A 20,559-nucleotide genomic window follows, 5' to 3' on the forward strand; every position below is an offset into this window, starting at 1 on the left:
AAATGATAGGAGAAGACAGGAGGGGGAGGGATGGAGCCAAGAGCTGGACAGGTGATAGGCAAAAGGGATACGAGAGGATCATGGGACAGGAGGTCCGGGAAGAAAGACAATGGGGGGGGGACCCAGAGGATGGACAAGGGGTATATTCAGAGGGACAGGGGGAGAAAAAGGAAAGTGAGAGAAAGAATGTGTGTATAAAAATAAGTAACAGATGGGGTACAAGGGGGAGGTGGGGCATTAACGGAAGTTAGAGAAGTCGATATTCGTGCCATCAGGTTGGAGGCTACCCAGACGGAATATAAGGTGTTGTTCCTCCAACCTGAGTGTGGCTTCATCTTTACAGTAGAGGAGGCCGTGGATAGACATGTCAGAATGGGAATGGGATGTGGAATTAAAATGTGTGGCCACTGGGAGATCCTGCTTTCTCTGGCGGACAGAGCGTAGGTGTTCAGCAAAGCGGTCTCCCAGTCTGCGTCGGGTCTTGCCAATATATAAAAGGCCACATCAGGAGCACTGCACGCAGTACATCACCCTAGCCGACTCACAGGTGAAGTGTTGCCTCACCTGGAAGGACTGTTTGGGGCCCTGAATGGTGGTAAGGGAGGACGTGTAAGGGCATGTGTAGCACTTGTTCCGCTTACATGGATAAGTGCCAGGAGGGAGATCAGTGGGGAGGGATGGGGGGTCGAATGGACAGGATGAGGCTTTTCATTCTAGGATGAGGGAGATGTCTTCCTTTTTTAAAGAAAGGGGCTTCCATTCCTTCACTATCAACTCTGCTCTTAAACGCATCTCCCCCATTTCACGTACATCTGCTCTCACTCCATCCTCCCGCCACCCCACTAGGAATTGGGTTCCCCGGGTCCTCACCTACCACCCCACCAGCCTCCAGATCCAACATATTATTCTCCGTAACTTCCGCCACCTCCAATGGGATCCCACCACTAAGCACATCTTTCCCTCCCCCCCCCCCGCATTCCACAGGGATCGCTCCCTACGCAACTCCCTTGTCCATTCGTCCCCCCCATCCCTCCCCACTGATCTCCCTCCTGGCACTTATCCGTGTAAGTGGAACAAGTGCTACACATGCCCTTACACTTCCTCCCTTACCACCATTCAGGGCCCCAAACAGTCCTTCCAGGTGAGGCAACACTTCACCTGTGAGTCGGCTGGGGTGATATACTGCGTCCGGTGCTCCCGATGTGGCCTTCTATATATTAGCAAGACCCGACGCAGACTGGGAGACCGCTTTGCTGAACATCTACGCTCTGTCCGCCAGAGAAAGCAGGATCTCCCAGTGGACACACATTTTAATTCCACATCCCATTCCCATTCTGACATGTCTATCCACGGCCTCCTCTACTGTAAAGATGAAGCCACATTCAGGTTGGAGGAACAACACCTTATATTCCGTCTGGGTAGCCTCCAACCTGACGGCATGAACATCAACTTCTCTAACTTCTGCTAATGCCCCACCTCCCCCTCGTACCCCATCTGTTACTTATTTTTATACACATTCTTTCTCTCACTTTCCTTTTTCTCCCCCTGTCCCTCTGAATATACCCCTTGTCCATCCTCTGGGTCCCCCCCCCCTTGTCTTTCTTCCGGACCTCCTGTCCCATGATCCTCTCGTATCCCTTTTGCCTATCACCTGTCCAGCTCTTGGCTCCATCCCTCCCCCTCCTGTCTTCTCCTATCATTTTGGATCTCCCCTTCCCCCTCCAACTTTCAAATCCCTTACTCACTCTTCCTTCAGTTAATCCTGACGAAGGGTCTCGGCCTGAAACGTCGACTGCACCTCTTCCTAGAGATGCTGCCTGGCCTGCTGCGTTCACCAGCAACTTTGATGTGTGTTGCTTGAATTTCCAGCATCTGCAGAATTCCTGTTGTTTATTTGTCAGTGTATATAGTTCTGCCAATTTAAGTAAAAGAAGAGAGGTCTCATTGAGAAACAGTTTTGGCAAGCAATACTCAGGTGACTGAGAAAAAAGAATGTTTCAGTTCCTGATTGGATGTTGAGTTTACATTGTCGGAACTTGGAATGGTGCTAGTTAGACACCACCTGGGAAAGATTTGTTATAATATGTCTACATAGTTATTGGATTTGAAACTTGTTGGTTTTGAACTTCTTTAATACAATATGGGTTAGGAAATTAGCAGTTGTTATCCCTATATTGAAATCTGGTAAGGATCAATCAGATCCTATTTAACTATTTTCATATGTATGTAAGATAATGGAATGAATGTTTATTGCAAGGTTTTCTTATGTTGTGGAAAGTAGTGGAAAATGAGCTGTATACCAGTCAGAATTTCATAGAGGGAGAATGACCATAAACTTGCTGTTAAGTTTAGAATCTGGTATTTGTAAGGCCCAGGTTAATAGAGAATCTGTGGAAGCAGTTTTCTTCCATGTAAAGAAAGCTTATAGTGTATTATGGACACAAGTACTGCATTGCTGCTTACGCTAGAAAGATGGGAATAGGTGGTAGAGTGTTCAGTTGTTCTTTTGTGTTGGGAAGATGCGAGTTAAGGTGGGGGCAACATTCTCTTAAGGAGTATGAGATTGGAGAATGGGATTCCTCCAGGAGTGTGTGCAACCCATTCCTTTTTAATAGTATGATTAACGATATTTTCTTAAATGTTGACTCAGACATTTCCAAATTGTTGTATGGCAGTGCCGTGTGAAAGAGGGAGGAATATAAATTGTAGAGTAAGGAAAATGCAGACAGCTATCAATGAAGTAGAGGAATGGTAACGTCAGTGAGGGTTTACATTCTCTGTTACAAAGACTCAAGTTACTTGTTTTTCTAAATGTGCTCAGGTCCCTAGTTGGGTGTGATTAGGTTGCAAGTAGGAGGTCACTTAAATGTATTTTGTTTAATCAGACCTGTCATTGATTTTGGATGTTTTGCTAATTGGTCAGTCTCACCAGTCGTCTTAAAGCCCTTAGATGATGTTCAAGCTCAAGCATTGAGATTATGTTATCGTGCTATTAAATCATCCCCATTTTCATCATTACTGGTGGAAATGGGTGAAGTACCTTTACATCGACACAGGCTACAGTTAGCAACGGTTTGTTGGGTTAACGTAAGAACATAAAGTTGGTCTTCCAATATTGGTAATGTTAGTAGGGTGTTGGGAGCACTGTATACATAAGCTCTTCAATTTTGGGTGGATGCGAACTGAATGAGCACAAAATCTTGAGCTGTTTAATGTGGAATGTGGCTCCAGTGTGCCTCTTTCTGTCACTCCTGCTTGTTTTTTCCCTTTGCCTGTGGTTGATCTGAGCCTTCAGGAAAAGATTAGGATGAGGAGTGTTGTTTATCAGTGGCACAGGAAATTCAGCAATATATACAAGGCAGATATTATGGCTTCTAGAATATCTATACAGATGGATCAAAAAATCCAGTGACAGGTCATTCAGGTATTAATATTTGTCTTCCAACATTTCAAGTAACTATTAAGAAAAGGTTATTAAACAAAGTATGAGTTTTCACATCTGAGAAGGTTGCTATCATTTTAGTCTTGGAATGAGTCGAAGAGGTCTGACTTGATTGTGTACTTCAGTGTTCTGATTCATTCTCTGTTTTGACATCTGTTAACAGGTATTTCAAATAGTAGGCCAGAATTTCTTCTTGAGATTGGACAGCATCTGCTGAGGCTGCAGGGTCTAGATTTGTGTACACATTTCTTATGGATCCTTGCCCGTGTCAGGGTTGGAGGAAATATAGCAGATGTTCTAGCCAAGCAATCACTTGAAATTGGGTGCCACAGTAGTGTGGCAATTAGCGCAACACTATTACAGCTCGGGCGTTCTGGAGTTTAGATTTTCAATTCCAGTGCTGTTCTGTAAGGAGCCTCTGCATGTCTTTCCCAGGGAATGCATGGGTTTTCTCCAGGTGCTCTAGTTTCCTCCCACAGTCCAAAGACCTACCAGGTATGTTAATTGGTCACTGTAAATTGTCCCATGGTTAGGTTCGGGTTAATCGGGTTTGTCGGGAATTGCTGGGGTGCTGTGGCTCGAAGGGCCGACTGTGCTGTATCACTAAATACATTGAGGTTGTAGATGTCTTTGCAACAAGAGGGGAGGTGAAAGCCATAACTAAAAAGTCTATTCAATCACTGTGGCAACACAATTGGGATAAGGAGAAGAGAGGGCAACGTGTATAATATTCAGAGGATAGTGGGATTCAACTGGTAGCTGGGTATAAAAGGAGGGGAAAAGTTATACGTTCACACTTATGTATTGGACATACCAGGTTGAATCATTCCTTATTCAGAATTAATATGCATGAAACGGACATCTGTAGGGAGTGCACTTGTCCAGAAACAGTACTGTTTGAATGCAGTTCCGATGAGGTGCAAAGGAAATATCTAATTGCTAAATTGAGATCTTTGGGAGAGACGCAGTTCAACATGGAAAGTTTGTTAGGATATCACTGCCATTGTAATATATACTAGTGCGTATCTGACTTTCTGAAAAGCATTAGATTTTTCAATATTATTTGAGTGTTTTTTTGGGGGGTTAGTTTAGTGGGAATACTCCTGTCCCTTTGCTCCACAATCCACTCAGTAGGTGGCAGTAATGCACCTTTTGTGGTCTGCCAACCACCATTAAACTTTAGAAGAAGGTCGTCAGACATGAATCTGTGACACTGATCCAGTGAAGGCAGATGTGGTTCTGCAGCACTGAATCCAGTGAGGATGTGAGTCTGTGAAGCTGGGTCCAGTTCTGGGGCAGTAGTGGCTCTGTCGTGCTTGGTGGATGTTGTTCTGTCACACTGGATCCAGTATGAAGGCAGATGTGGTCTATTATATTAGATCCAGTGTAGTAGATCAAGAATACACTGGTGTCAAACTGTATCATTCTGTGCTGTTCCTTGTGGAAAGGGGGAGACTGCTGCATGGGCATATCATACTGCCCAGCCTTGCTTATCGTGTAGCGAGCTGAGACACAACATCCATGTTTAACCCAAACCAACAGAGGGCTTCAGTACTAGTAACAGGATTGCCACTAAGGCACAGGAATTTACCTGCATTAAATTACCGGAATATTGTGTGTGTATCAATCATGGTATGACACTGGCATAGTGTTTTGAGATTGTTTTACTACTGTACAATTCTAGATTACAGAACTGGGTCGCAGGTCAGTCACGTTTTTGTATTGGATGTCATCACTTGGTGACACTGGGTTACAGGACTTGTAATCGGGTATGTTATGGTAAGGTGCGACTCTACTGGAGGTCCTTCTAGCAGTGTGTAATTTTGATACACAATGCCATTTGCAGTTCAGCCTGTTTAGGACATTCCAGGACTCGTGTCACTGTGTAATTGGGGCACAGTATTGGAATGGAAACAAGATTTTTATAACTTTGGTGTACAGTATTAGCAGATCTGCCTCCTTATGACATACAATAGGTACAGTAATGGGGGAACACGTCTCACTATAACGTAGTTGTAGCCAACTCCTATGTTCCAGCTATTCATTCAGATGTTGTAAGTTCACTCTTGCAGGATTTACAAATCACTAACTAGAAATTTGAGATATGGAATTCATTTGTTCTTGTATGAATTTATGAGGAAAGTAAATAATTATTACAGTTTTTTAAACTTGTGCTGATGCATGTGGAGATGATGTAGCTTCCTGTTAGGGAAATTGCAACAGGGACTGTTCTAAGAACACAGACATGTTGTAATGCAGGGATCACCTGTATTGTACAACTGGTGGTCATTGGTTACTGTTCTGGAGGGTGCAGTTCTGTCATTCTATACCAGTGGTATCAAGGATTTCAGGCACAAATTTAAGCAAGTGCCAGGTTAAGGTCAAGCTGAGGGTGAATTCGAATGCTCCATCATACACTCTCCCTCAGCCTTCGTCACTGAAGGGAACTGCATTAACATGGTGTATGCCAGCAACCAAGGTTGTGCTGTAACTGCAACGAGTCTGGGCATGTGACGGTCCAATGCAATGCAGTGATCTGCAAGAACTGCAAACAGGAAGGCCACCAAAGAGCTGCCAGGAAAACAAATGCTGCAGCCCCTGTGGAGAGGCAGATCACCTTTACAAAGCCTGTCCAAAACATGCCAGAACCTATAGACAGGCAACAAGAGGGGGAGCTGGCACTGATAATGCTCAGGCAAATGTCAACACGCCCACCACTAGTGCAGAAGCCATGACCAACACCGAAACACAGACATTAACTGAGGAAAAGCCCACCATGTCGAGCTCCCAACCCCCCAGGTCCCTCTACAAGATGAAGAGGAATCCATTGAGGAGGGGGTTGCAGAGGCAGAGGGACAAAAAGAGGAATGACGGGTGGTGAAGAGGAAGAAGTGCGAGAAGACACCATCTGAAAGAATAAAACGAGTGGGAAGAAAAGGGCAGGGCAGCAACCCCTCTTCATTGGAGGATGAAGCAAGCGTGGAAAACTAATGGTGCAGGAAGAGGATTTGCCAAAGAGCAGAGTGAAAAGTGAAAGGGAGCCAACAGGAAGATACGGATGGGGAAGGAAGTCTGCTTGCCAAACCCCAGCCCTGGAAGATCGGAGGCAGCACAGAAACCATAACCTCTCAGCTCCAGGAGACTGGGAGTAGCTCAACACCAAATCAATATCAGCTCCAGGAAACCGGGAGCTGTAGAGAGGTAACTGGCCCCCAGTTCCTGGAGACTGGGAGCAGCACAAGAGCTCTGAGAGTCCAGAACAGACTAGTGCAGGATGTTGAGGAGGTGACCAACTGCCTCCAGCATCACCATACCCTAGGGGAGGGGGGAATCATCCTCAATATCTAAGCTCACAAGCTGCAGCAGTTTATCAAGGCTGTGGGCATGACAGCTCAGACCAAGTGATCATTGAACTATGATTCAATAGCTCTATCATGGGCATAACTCTGACAGCTTTGAACGTGCGCAGTGTAAAGAAAACAGTGCAGTGTGTCAACACTTTTCAGTACCTGGTCAAGGCCAGTGTGACTGGCAAGGTCAAGGAGTGCAGGCTATCTGCAAACTAACGGAGGTAGTAGCAATGGTGGTGCCACAGTTTGCCTGTGTAGTCAGCGCACAATTTTTGTCATGCTTCTGGCCTGGGGATTCTGCTACGGGGAGGTAACCTCAATCACCCAAGTCAGAGAGGTTGTTGGGGAGGGGGGGTAATATACCAAACACACTGGTCTGGCTAGTTGGTATGTACACCTCACCATGTGGAGTGAGTGCCTGGCTGTCCTCGAGCAGTTCTCTGGCTGCTGACTTCAACTGCGTCCTCGCTGTGGCTGTTCAGTTCTGTAGTGCAGACTGCAGACAGAACAGTGCCTCAAGATTCCTGATAGAAATGGTTAAAATAGCCAAGCTGCATAACACCATCAGCAATCCTGGAAGTGGAGCACAGCCATAACCAGGTTGTTACATGAAGCTGCTAAGGATCTGGTTTGAAGGGGCCAAGGGGTGTAACCAGAATTGGCTAGAGTGGACTGGGAAGGTAAAACAGAAATTGGGACTGTGGGAAGGCACTCCCTATCAATGACTGGGAAGAAGCTGGTCATTGGGTGTGAGGTGATCTCAGGGTAGTTGTACTTGGCGCAGGTGTGGGCCCATCCCCTGTTCCTCCAGCTTGGGAATCACCTGAATGGTCTTCAGGTTCATCTGGGGGTCCAAGATGGAGTGGGTCACAATACACAAGCCCCTGGACAACAGGGGCAAAAAATATACCCTAAGTCACCCTCACCCTGATGACCAGCTTTGTGTGTGGCTGCATCATGCTGTGTGTGGACCCTAAATAAGTGGGCTCCAAGTGCAACTATGTTCTGGCTAGTACTTTGAGCAGACTAGCCAGACCATGTGGCAGAATGGCCCATTGCCAGACCTCACCAACAGGCACTAAAACCTTGTCTGGCTGGCGGTGAGGGGGTCCCTCCCAGGCAGATCCTTCTTGCATACCCAAAGCATCATTCCCAGAACGTGCTGCCCGTGGGGTGACTAGGGGAAGAGACAGTAGCTCGCATCCTTGCGGACTGTGGGTTTGCGAGGAGGGAGTGGAGAGAGAGATTGGAGGGCCTGTATTGCAGTTGATCCCGAGCAGCTGCGTGACGGACTCTTTCGTTGTACGGCTGTACGCAGGGCCACGCATGGAGACAAACGTCAAGCACTGCTGGTAGATCATCAGCTTCAGTGAAAGGTGCTCTTTGATTTGCCTGAAACTTGTTGGCCTGTGAGGACATTGAGATGTCCATGGAGGAACACTGCCAACAACTGCAGGGGTATCTGCTGAGGGTTGCACTGAAGCGTGGGGTAGCCACTGAAAACCTTTGGGGAAGGACCACCGTATAGGGTTCTTCTGCTACTGGAGAAGAAGAGGCTGAGTTGAGGAAGAAAGCCCCTCAATTATTGTTTGACCCTCCCTCTAGGGTTGGATCTTATTACGAATGGCATAGTGCTATTGATATGAAGGAATGTAATAGAACAGTATTGATAGCATCAACTTTGATTGTAAAGAATGAAAAGGCATTGCATATTTTATTACAAATTTTTTTTGAATAAAGTGTCTATTTAAAAAAATAAGTTTGTATACTGGAAAACATCGCACTGCAACAGCAGTTTCAGAGTGGATGAGCAGATCTTTCACTGTGAATGCTGTGGTATGGCAGGGGTTAAGATAGTGTGTCGCTGTACAGAACAAGGTCCTTGGAAGAATAAACTCCCCTTTGTACAGTGTGAATTAGCAAAGACATGAGCAGACCGGATAGGATGAAGATGTTAATGAAGGATTGAGGAGCACACACTAATTACTCGACAGTAATTCATTACTAAAACTGAGGTACAAGTTGCTGCTTTTGATCAAATGAAATGCAAATGAAGGATTCATTAGCATATAGTTTTCATCCAGTTATTTATGCCTGTAAGAATATATAGGGATTGGCTATTCTTATTCCATGTATGCAAATAAGGGATTAGAAAATGCACAGTTGGTCAATATCTGTATAAAGTTGACAATTCTGAGCAGACATTTTAGAACAGCTTGGTGACACAATCTGGACAGTTTGCTTGTACACAAATAGTGTTATTGATTGTCAGCGACCAGTCAATCGGCAACAACAATTGCATAGCTTGAGTACATGCTTGTGACTGTACAACTTGTTGAGGAATAAGTTTGACAATAAATAGTGGAGGCACAGGTTTACGATATTATCGTCTAGTCATGTATGTTACTGTATAATAGGGTTTGTGTGGTAGATTTGTAACTGCAGTACTGTGCAGAAATCTTGGACATTCTAGATTTTTATAAGTTTTGTTTTAGATGTTTATTTTTGTCTTCAGTAGTGTGTCAGTAGAAAAGAGCAAATTTTAGATTTCCAAACATACATTTCCAAAAAAATAAATGTTACAGAGAAATGTTTATATTTTGTTAAAAGAAAGTAACATATTAAGTAATAGAAGCAACACACATCAAAGTTGCTGGTGAACGCAGCAGGCCAGGCAGCATCTCTAGGAAGAGGTACAGTCGCCGTTTCGGGCCGAGACCCATATACACCACTTTTTAAATGTAAACCTGATTACTTAGTAGGTATATAGCCTAGAGCATAATTAAACAAAGATAACAAACAGAATGCTAATGATCAATGGAGTGAGTGGGCCAGTGAAGGAGTGGAGCTTTGAGGCTTTGACTCGAGAGGCTTCAACGAGAAGAGGCGGAGGACAAGCTTGCTCGAAGTTAGTCTTTACAATGCCTCCTGAGATAGTGATGTGCCTCTCATGTGAGATGGGCAGTCTTGGGGGAACAGACCTCTCCTGCAGAGTCACATCTGCCAGAAGTGCATACGGCTGGGCGATCTGGAAGACCATGTAAGGAATCTGGAGCAGCAGCTGGATGACCTTCTACTCATAAGGGAGAATGAGGCAGTCATAGATGAGAGCTACAGGGAGGTAGTCACACCTAGGCTGTCGGAAGCAGATCATTGGGTGACAGTTAGCGGGGGGGGAAGCGAAGGTGAGCAGACAGGTAGTGCAGAGCACTCCTGTAGCTATTCCCCTGAATAATAAGTTTACCGTCCTGGATACTGTTACCGGAGACGACCAACCAGGTGTGAGCCACGGTGGCAGGGCCTCCGGCACTGAGTCTGACCAGGTGGTGCAGAAGGGTGGGACGGAGAAGAGGAGAGCTGTCGTCATTGGAGACTCTATAATCAGGGGAGCGGACAGGAGATTTTGTGGACGTGAGAAGGACACCTGCATGGTTTGTTGCCTCCTGGGTACCAGGGTCCGGGATGTCTCTGACCGGGTGTATGACATCCTGGCACGAGAGGGAAAGCAACCAGAAGTGGTGATACATGTTGGGACCAACGACATCGGCAGGAAGAGGGATGAGGTCCTGAAGTGTGAGTTTCGGGAACTAGGGAGAAGGCTGAAGAACGGGATCTCAAGGGTGACGTTCTCAGGATTGCTGCCAGTGCTACGTGACAGTGATGGTAAGAATTGGAGGAGATGGCAGTTGAATGCATGGCTGAGGAGTTGGTGCAGGGAGCAGGGTTTTAGATTTTTGGAGCATTGGGATCTCTTCTGGGGAAGGTAGGACCTGTACAGATTAGATGGGTTGCACCTGAACTCGAGGGGGAGCAATATCCTTGCAGGTAGGTTTGCTAGCATGGTTCGGAAGGGTTTAAACTAATTTGCAAGGGGGTTGGGACCCGGAGCGATAGAGCAGTGGAAGAAGTGCATGGAGTAAAGCCAGATCTAACATATAGAGAGGCTTTGAGGAAAGAGAAGCAGAATAAATGGTGTAAAGACAGTAAGGTAGAAGGGCTGAAGTATGTGTACCTCAATGCAAGAAGCATCAGGAACAAAGGTGATGAACTGAGAGCTTGGATACATACATGGAATTATGATGTAGTGGCCATTACAGAGACTTGGCCGGCACCAGGGCAGGAATGGATTCTCAATATTCCTGGATTTCAGTGCTTTAAGAGGGATGGGGGGGGGAGGGGAGGAGGGGTGGCATTACTGGTCAGGGATACTATTACAGCTACAGAAAGGGTGGGTAATGTAGCAGGATCCCCCTTTGAGTCAGTATGGGTGGAAGTTAGGAACAGGAAGGGAGCAGTTACTCTATTGGGGGTATTCTATAGGCCCTCTGGTAGCAGCAGAGATACAGAGGAGCAGATTGGGAGGCAGATTTTGGAAAGGTGCAAAAGAAACAGGGTTGTTATCATGGGTGACTTTAACTTCCCTAATATTGATTGGCACCTGATTAGTTCCAAGGGTTTAGATGGGGCAGAGTTTGTTAAGTGTGTCCAGGATGGATTCCTGTCACAGTATGTGGACAGGTCGACTAGGGGGAATACTATACTAGATCTAGTACTAGGTAATGAACGTGGTCAGGTCACAGATCTCTCAGTGGGTGAGCATCTGGGGGACAGTGACCACTGCTCCTTAGCCTTTAGCATTATCATGGAAAAGGATAGAATCAGAGAGGACAGGAAAATTTTTAATTGGGGAAAGGCAAATTATGAGGCTATAAGGCTAGAACTTGCAGGTGTGAATTGGGATGGTGCTTTTGCAGGGAAATGTAATATGGACACGTGGTCTATGTTTAGAGATCTCTTGCAGGATGTTAGGGATAAATTTGTCCCGGTGTGGAAGATAAAGAATGGTAGGGTGAAGGAACCATGGGTGACAAGTGAGGTGGAAAATCTAGTCAGGTGGAAGAAGGCAGCATACATGAGATTTAGGAAGCAAGGATCAGATGGGTCTATTGAGGAATATAGGGAAGCAAGAAAGAAGCTCAAGAAGGTGCTGAGAAGAGCAAGAAGGGGGCATGAGAAGGCCTTGGCGAGTAGGGTAAAGGAAAACCCCAAGGCATTCTTCAATTATGTGAAGAAAAAAAAGGATGACAGGAGTGAAGGTAGGACCAATTAGAGATAAAGGTGGGAAGATATGCCTGGAGGCTGTGGAAGTGAGCGAGGTCCTCAATGAATACTTCTCTTCGGTATTCACCAATGAGAGGGAACTTGATGATGGTGAGGACAATATGAGTGAGGATGTTCTGGAGCATGTTGATATTAAGAGAGAGGAGGTGTTGGAGTTGTTAAATACATTAGGATGGCTAAGTCCCCGGGGCCTGACGGAATATTCCCCAGGCTGCTCCACGAGGTGAGAGAAGAGATTGCTGAGCCTCTGGCTAGGACCTTTATGTCCTCGTCTGCGGGAATGGTACCGGAGGATTGGAGGGAGGCGAATGTTGTCCCCTTGTTCAAAAAAAGGTAGTAGAGATAGTCCGGGTAATTATAGACCAGTGAGCCTTACGTCTGTGGTGGGAAAGCTGTTGGAAAAGATTCTTAGGGATAGGATCTACGGGCATTTAGAGAATCATGGTCTGATCAGGGACAGTCAGCATGGCTTTGTGAAGGGCAGATCGTATCTAACAAGCCTGATAGAGTTCTTTGAGGAGGTGACCAGGCATATAGATGAGGGTAGTGCAGTGGATGTGATCTATATGGATTTTAGTACGGCATTTGACAAGGTTCCACACAGTAGGCTTATTCAGAAAGTCAGAAGGCATGGGATCCAGGGAAGTTTGGCCAGGTGGATTCAGAATTGGCTTGCCTGCAGAAGGCAGAGGGTGGTGGTGGAGGGAGGACATTCAGATTGGAGGATTGTGACTAGTGGTGTCCCACAAGGATCTGTTCTGGGACCTCTACTTTTCATGATTTTTATTAATGACCTGGATGTGGGGGTAGGAGGGTGGGTTGGCAAGTTTGCAGATGCCACAAAGGTTGGTGGTGGTGTAGGTAGTGTAGAGGATTGTCGAAGATTGCAGAGAGACATTGATAGGATGCAGAAGTGGGCTGAGAAGTTGCAGATGGAGTTCAACCCGGAGAAGTGTGAGATGGTACACGTTGGAAGGACAAACTCCAAGGCAGAGTACAAAATAAATGGCAGGATACTTGGTAGTGTGGAGGAGCACATGTCTACATATCCCTGAAAGTTGCCTCACAGGTGGATAGGGTAGTTAAGAAAGCTTATGGGGTGTTAGCTTTCATAAGTCGAGGGATAGAGTTTAAGAGTCGCGGTGTAATGATGCAGCTCTGTAAAACTCTGGTTAGGCCACACTTCGAGTACTGTGTCCAGTTCTGGTCATCTCACTATAGGAAGGATGTGGAAGCATTGGAGAGGGTGCAGAGGAGATTTACCAGGATGCTGCCTGGTTTAGAGAGTATGCATTATGATCAGAGATTAAGGGAGCTAGGGCTTTACTCTTTGGAGAGAAGGAGGATGAGAGGAGACATGATAGAGGTGTACAAGATATTAAGAGGAATAGATGGAGTGGATAGCCAGTGCCTCTTCCCCAGGGCACCACTGCTCAATACAAGAGGACATGGCTTTAAGGTAAGGGGTGAGAAGTTCAAGGGGGATATTAGAGGAAGGTTTTTTACTCAGAGAATGGTTGGTGCGTGGAATGCACTGCCTGAGTCAGTGGTGGAGGCAGATACACTCGTGAAGTTTAAGAGACTACTAGACAGGTATGTGGAGGAATTTAAGGTGGGGGGTTATATGGGAGGCAGGGTTTGAGTGTCAGCACAACATTGTGGGCCGAACGGCCTGTAATGTGCTGTACTATTCTATGTTCTAATGACAATGAGTTGAAGGAACTAATCTGATCAACAGAAACTGGTGTAGAATGAATCAAACTGGACGAAAATCTACTAAATTAAAAGGGGAGGGTGTGGCAAATGTGACAGTTGAACCTAAATATCATCAATTCCTACACCATGGCGAGAGTGAGCACAGCAACAAGTGACAAGGTGGTCATTCTGCATCAGCAAGGTTCTCCCAAGCAGAAATTTCAGGATGTGCAGTCCAAGCTCTTCTGAAGTAGGCAAGGTTGAGGACCAGAAACACAGTGGTCAGCCATGGAAACTGAATGCTGTTGGCAGCAGATGAGCGAGAACTTGTGTTCCTTTTCATTTGGAAGAAGTCCAGCACTGCTATCAGCTCTGAATGCATAGAAACCACTGGAACCTTCTATAGTCCAGAGAAGTCTTTGAGGAAGAGTTCCTGCCAAAAAGCCATTCTTAAGTGGAAACAAAGTCAAGAGACTCCCCTACGCACAAAAACACTGGGGTGCTGAACAGTGGTGGCAAGTGGACTGGCGAGTTGAAATTTCTGGTTCAAACCTGAAGCGGTTTGTCTGTAGAAGAGCTGGAGAATGCTACATGGATACGTGTCTGCAGCCAACAGTTAAGCTCTGTGGAGGTTCCCTGCAGGTTTGGGGTTGCATTTCTGTAAATAAAGTTGGTGAACTAATCAGAATTAATAGATTTCTCAATGCTGAGAATTACAAGCAGGTTCTCATCCGTCACCATCAGGGAGGTGTCTGATCGGTCCCAGCTTCATTTTGAAGCAAGACAATGACCCCAAATTCATGACCAATATCATAAAGAACTAACTTCAGCAAAAAGAACAAGAAGTCCTGCAACAGATGGTATGGTCTCCAGAGTCCTGACGTCAACGTTATCAAGGCTGTTTGGGATTATCTGGAGAGACAGAAGCAAACCAGATGGCCAAAGTCCACAGATGAACTGTGGCAAGTTCTCCAAGATGCTTAGTATAACCTACCAACTGATTTTCTTATAAAGCTGCATGATAGTGTACCTTGGAGAATTGATGCTGTTTTAAAGGTAAAGAGTGGTCTTTGATTTAGTTTTTACTGCTTACTGCTCTTTATCTTAATTTTTTTTTGGTATTTAGAAACTTCATTTCATTATTTTTGAAAGCATCTTTGCTTTACAGGATTATTTTATGTGCCTAAGACTTTTGCACAGTACTATATATGACTGCTCAGCTGTGGGGCAGATCTGTCAATATGGTGGGCCTTGTATCAGGAGCAGTGTGGGGCCATAATGCAGGCACTGTACTAGTGGATATAGGTCTGTAAATATCCTATAGAACTGTGAGGCGATACAGTGCCATGTGACACTGGAATGGGTTCAATACAAGCAGACAAGTTTGTCACTGTACAGACCTGATATGTTATTGGTTAGGACAGGTCGGCCACTGCAACACTTCTGCCGGGCGTTAATGTACTTTGGAGTAGGTTCTGTCAATATAATGAGTCTACAACATCAAGTGATGGGAAGTAGAGCTGTAACTACATAACGTGGTAAAGTGCTAGGAACATCTAAAACTACAACACGGGCACAGTAGAGGGACATTGTCGTATGTAATGGATAATGTACTTGGAAGACATCTTATTACTGCATTTTCTCATGGTATATTACTGATGGGTACGTGGCTGTTGTAGACGGTGGCAAGCCTTTTGGGACTGGAAAGAAAGCTTTTGGAATTTGTTTGCTTCCTTACAGGTGTTGGTCAATGCTGGCTGCCTCATTATGGGAAGGATTTGGAAGCTTCAGAGGAGATTTACTAGGAAGCTGCTTGGATTAGAAAGCATGTCTTGTGGAAAGGTTGAGTAAGCTAGGGCTTTTCTCTTTGGAGAGAGGGAGAATGAGAGTCAGCTTGATAAGATTGTACAAGGCATAGATAGAGTGGACAGCCAGCACCTTCCTCCCAGGAGGTTTTTACAGTCTGTAAGTGCCTGGAATGCACTGCTGAGGCTGACGTATTAGGACATTTAAGGGAGGTAGACACGTGAATGAAAGGAAAATGGAGGGTTATGGGCTATGTTGGAGGGAGAGGTTAGATTGATCACAGAGCAGGTTTATATAGGTCAGCACAACATCGTGGGTGGAAATATTGTACTGTTCCAGTTTGTAATACTGAGGCCTGCACCCATTTTTGGCACTTCAATTTGCTATTCTGCTTTGCAGGGACCGCTGCTGTTGTTCCTGAGAAGCTGCGATGTCGACGCTGTCCAATTATGGGCGGCGCATGATGCGTCTTAGCGCACAGATATTTCAGGAGGTGGTTCGGCCTACTGATGAGCGGTCGATGAAGGTGGTGAAGCTGTTCAGTGAGCAGCCACTGGCATTGCGGAAAGAAGTATTTGATTGGTATCCACAACATAACCACTACTACACCTTGATGCAGAGGCTACGATTCCTGGGTTTGTACAGGTAAAGTGAAATTGGAATTGGTTTATTATTGTCGCATGTATCGAGATACAGTGAAGTTTGTCTTGCGTACTGTTCATATAGTTCAGATCATTACACAGTGCATTGAGGTAGAATGAGGTAAAACAATAACAAAATGCAAAATAAAGTCTAACAGTGCAGAGCAGGTAAGCAAAACGGTCATAAGGTCAGATTCTGAGGTCAAGGGTCCATCTTGTCATATTAGTGAACCAGTCAGTAATCTTGTAACAGTGGAGTAGAAACCATCCTTGACCCTGCTTGTACATGCTTTCAGTCATTTGTATCTCCTGCTCAATGGAAAAGGAGAGATGAGAGGATGTCCAGAGTGGGTGGGGTTTTTGACTATGCCAGCTGATTTACTGAGGCAGTGAGAAATTATACACAGAATCCATTGAGGGGAAGCTGGTTTCTGTGAAGTGCTGAGTTCACTGAAGTCACGGGGCAAAGCATTTGCCATATCAAGCCATTATTCACCCTGTTGATGGAAACAAGCCAAATTTCTTTAACCTCTTGAGGAAGTCGAGCCACTGTGAAGCTTGGCCGTGGTCCATTTCTCTCTTGGTTACATTAATTTCTAAGTAATCTCAACTTGAGGTTCCAGGATCACAGTGAAGCACATCCATGTGTGGAATGATGGACTGTCCAGACAAGCAATGAACAGAAACAGATGCAGAGGTTAAGCACACCTTCCTTTTCACACCAGGTTCAAACTAAGTTAACAGCTTGGTTCTTTTCAAGTCCAGCATGAAGACAATCAATCAATCCATTGTGAATGGCGTCTCCTGAACATAAGCAATTTGTCTTGCTCTCTTTCTCTTTTGTCCGGGCAGTTATCTCTCAATTTGACCAAGACAGTTGGCGAGCACTGTGGCTTCTAATAGAATTTTGTGCCTTTCAGAAAAGCCTAACATTTCAGTCTAGACCACATCTCTGCCCTCCACCCTGTAGTGGTCTTTTCCCCAAGGTTAGCAGGAAACATTCCTCAAGGTTTTCTCCATTCACTTGAATCATGGGAACAGGAGAATAAAATTCTGAGAAAGCATATACGTTAAGCAACACCACAAAAAAACTTCTGTCAAACTTCCTGTATGACGCAGAACTTTTAGGCCTACTTACCATGTGACTATGATGTGCTTCCATTAGTTTTGTATGTTCTGAAGAGGGAGATCAGAGGAAAAGTCAGAACACTACAGCACAGAAACAGGCCCTTTGGCCCATCTAGTCTAGGCCTAACCATTACTCTGCCTAGTCCCATTGACCTGCATCTGAACAATAGCCCTCCATACCCCTCCCATCTATGTACTTATCTTCAATGCTGAAATCACACCCACATCCACCATTTCCGCTGGTAAACACGAGGAAATCTGCAGATGCTGGAAATTCAAGCAACACACACAAAATGCTGGTGAACACAGCAGGCCAGGCAGCATCCTTAGGAAGAGGTACAGTCGATGTTTCGGGCCGAGACCCTTCATCAGGACTAACTGAAAGAAGAGATAGTAAGAGATTTGAAAGTGGGAGGGGAAGGGGGGAGATCTGAAATGATAGGAGAAGACAGGAGGGGGACGGATGGAGCTAAGGGCTGGAAAGTTGATTGGCAAAAGGGATACGAAGCTGGAGAAGGGAGAGGATCATGGGACGGGAGGGTTAGGGAGAAAGAAAGGGGGAGGGGAGCACCAGAGGAAGATGGAGAGCAGGCAAGGGGTGATTGTGAGAGGGACAGAGAGAGAAGAAAAAAAGAGGGGAGGAAATAAAAATAAATAAGGAATTGGGTAAGGAGGGGAGGGGGGCATTAATGGAAGTTAGAGAAATCAATGTTCATGCCATCAGGTTGGAGACTACCCAGAGGGAATATAAGGTGTTGTTCCTCCAACCTGAGTGTGGCTTCATCTTGACAGTAGAGGAGGCCATGGATTGACATATGGGAATGGGACATGGAATTAAAATGGGTGGCCACTGGGAGATCCTGCTTTCTCTGGTGGACAGAGCGTAGGTGTGCAGCGAAATGGCCTCCCAGTCTGCGTCAGGTCTCACCAATATATAGAAGGCCACACCGGGAGCACCGGACACAGTATATCACACCAGCAGACTCACAGGTGAAGTGTCGCCTCACCTGGAAGGACTGTCTGGGGTCCTGAATGGTAGTGAGGGAGGAAGTGTAAGGGCAGGTGTAGCACTTGTTCCGCTTACAAAGATAAGTGCTGGGAGGGAGATCGGTGGGAAGGGATGGGGGGTACGAATGGCTGGCAGCTCGTTCCACATTCACACCACTCTTCGAATCTAGATGAGTATGCCGCAGTTGTTACCAGCTTCATTAAAACCTGCATGGATGTGTGTGTGCCTGCAAAAACTTGCTGTACATTCCCAAACCAAAAGCCGTGGATGAACCAGAAGGTTTGTCGTCTGCTGAGGGCTAGATCTGTAGCATTTAAGTCTGGCAACCCAGGTCTGTTCAAGAAAACAGGATATGAGTTGCAGAGGGTTTGTTCAAGAGTGAAGAAACAACACTGAGCGAAGTTGGAGGCGACATCAGATGCATATAAACTCTGGCAGGGTTTGCAGGATATTAGTTCCTACAAAACAAAACCCAACATCGTGAATGGCAGCGATACTTCACTACCAGACAAGCTCGATGCCTTTTATGCCTGCTTTCAAAGGGAGAATATAACTAGAGTTGCGAGGATTCCTGTTGCACTCGGTGACTCCGTGATCTCTGTCTCACAGGCAGACGTCAGGTTGTCTTTCAAGAGGGTGAACCCTCGCTAGCGGCAGGCCCTGATGATAAGGCTCTGAGAACTTGTGCCAACCAACTGGCAGGAGTACTCAAAAAAAACATTTTCAACCTCTCACTGCTACAGTCAAAAGTTCCCACCTGCTTTAAAAGGGCAACACTTGTATCAGTTCCCAAGAGGAGTAATGTGAGCTGCCTTAATGACTATTGTCCAGTAGCACTCACATCTACGGTGATGAGGTGCTTTGAGAGATTGGTCATGGCTAGAATCAACTCCTGCCTCAGTAAGGACCTGGGCCCACTGCAATTTGCCTGTTGCCCCCAATAAGTCTAGGGCAGACATGATTTTGGTGACACTTCATACAGCCTTTAATCACCTGGACCCTATAAATAATACCTATGTCAGGATGCTGTTCATTGACTATAGCTCAGAGTTTCCTTATCGAAAGGCTACAGAACCTGGGGCTCTGTACCTACCTTTGCAGTTGGATCTTCGACTTCCTAACTGGAAGACCACAATCTGTGTGGATTGGTAATAACATCTCCTCGTCACTAGCGATCAGTACTGGTGCACCTCAGGGATGTGTGCTTAGCCCATGGCTCTACTGTCTCTATACCCAGGACTGTGTGGTTAGGCATGGCTCAAATGCCATCTATAAATTTGCTGATGATACAACCATTGTTGACAGAATCTCAGATGGAGGCGAGATGGCATACAGGAGCAAGATATACCAGCTAGTTGAGTGGTGTCACAACGGTAACCTTGCATTCAATGTCAGTAAGACTGAAGAGCTGATTGCGGACTTCAGAAAGAGTAAGAAGAGGGAACAAGAACCAATTATCAGAGGGATCAAAGAACTTCAAATTGCTCACTCTCTCCACTTCTGGTCTCAATATTTCTGTGGATCTAACCTGATCCCAATGTATCAACACAGTTGTAAAGAAGGCTGGACAGCCACTATATGTCATTAGGAGCTTGAGGAGACTTGGTTTGTCACTTAAAACACTAGAAAACTTCTATAGATGTGCTGTGGAGAGCATTCTGACAACTGCATTACAGTTTGGCGGGGGGGGGGAGGTCTAGAGCATAGGGTTGTAAGAAGCTACAGAAAATTGTAAACTTAGCTCCATCATGCTTACTAGCCTCTGCAGTATCCAAGATGTCTTCGAGGAGCAGTGCCTCAGAAAGGCAACATCCATTATTCAGGACCCTCATCACCCAGGACCTGCCCTCTTAAACCTAGAAACATAGAAAACCTACAGCACAATACAGACCCTTCGGCCCACAGTGCTGTGCCGAACATGTACTTATTTTAGAAATTACCTGGGGTTACCCTTAGACCTCTATTTTTCTAAGCTCCACATACCTATCCAGGAGTCTCTTAAAAGACCCTATCGTATCCGCCTCCACCACCATCACCGGCAGCCCATTCCACGCACTCACCACCCTCTGCATAAAAGAAAAACTTGCCCTGACATCTCCTCTGTGCCTACTTCCGAGCACTTTAAAACTGTGCCCTCTTGTTAGCCATTTCAGCCCTGGGAAAAAACCTCTGACTATCCAGACGATCAATGCCTCTCATCATATACAGCTCTATCAGGTCACCTCTCATCCTCCGTCGCTCCAAGGAGAAAAGGCCAAGTTCACACAACCTATTCTCATAGGGCATGCTCCCCAATCCAGGCAGCTCTCATTGTTACTGTCAGGAAGGAGGTACTGAAGCCTGAAAGCATACATTCAGCAATTCAGG

The 20,559-nt window shown here is 45.8% G+C and overlaps 1 protein-coding gene across 2 annotated transcripts in view; it reads left to right on the plus strand.

Moving 5' to 3' along the window:
- mrps33 (mitochondrial ribosomal protein S33) overlaps window positions 1-20,559 on the plus strand; it is a 28,388-nt gene that overhangs the window by 2,462 nt on the left and 5,367 nt on the right. For both annotated transcript variants that reach the window (XM_063059698.1, XM_063059697.1), the window contains exon 2: window positions 15,814-16,059. In XM_063059698.1, the coding sequence (XP_062915768.1) occupies window positions 15,845-16,059 (215 nt within the window). In that variant the 5' untranslated portion in view covers window positions 15,814-15,844. The remainder of the gene's footprint in view (window positions 1-15,813; window positions 16,060-20,559) is intronic.

Source organism: Mobula hypostoma, chromosome 9 (genome assembly GCF_963921235.1).
Source record: "Mobula hypostoma chromosome 9, sMobHyp1.1, whole genome shotgun sequence".
In the NCBI taxonomy this organism is placed as follows: domain Eukaryota; kingdom Metazoa; phylum Chordata; class Chondrichthyes; order Myliobatiformes; family Myliobatidae; genus Mobula; species Mobula hypostoma.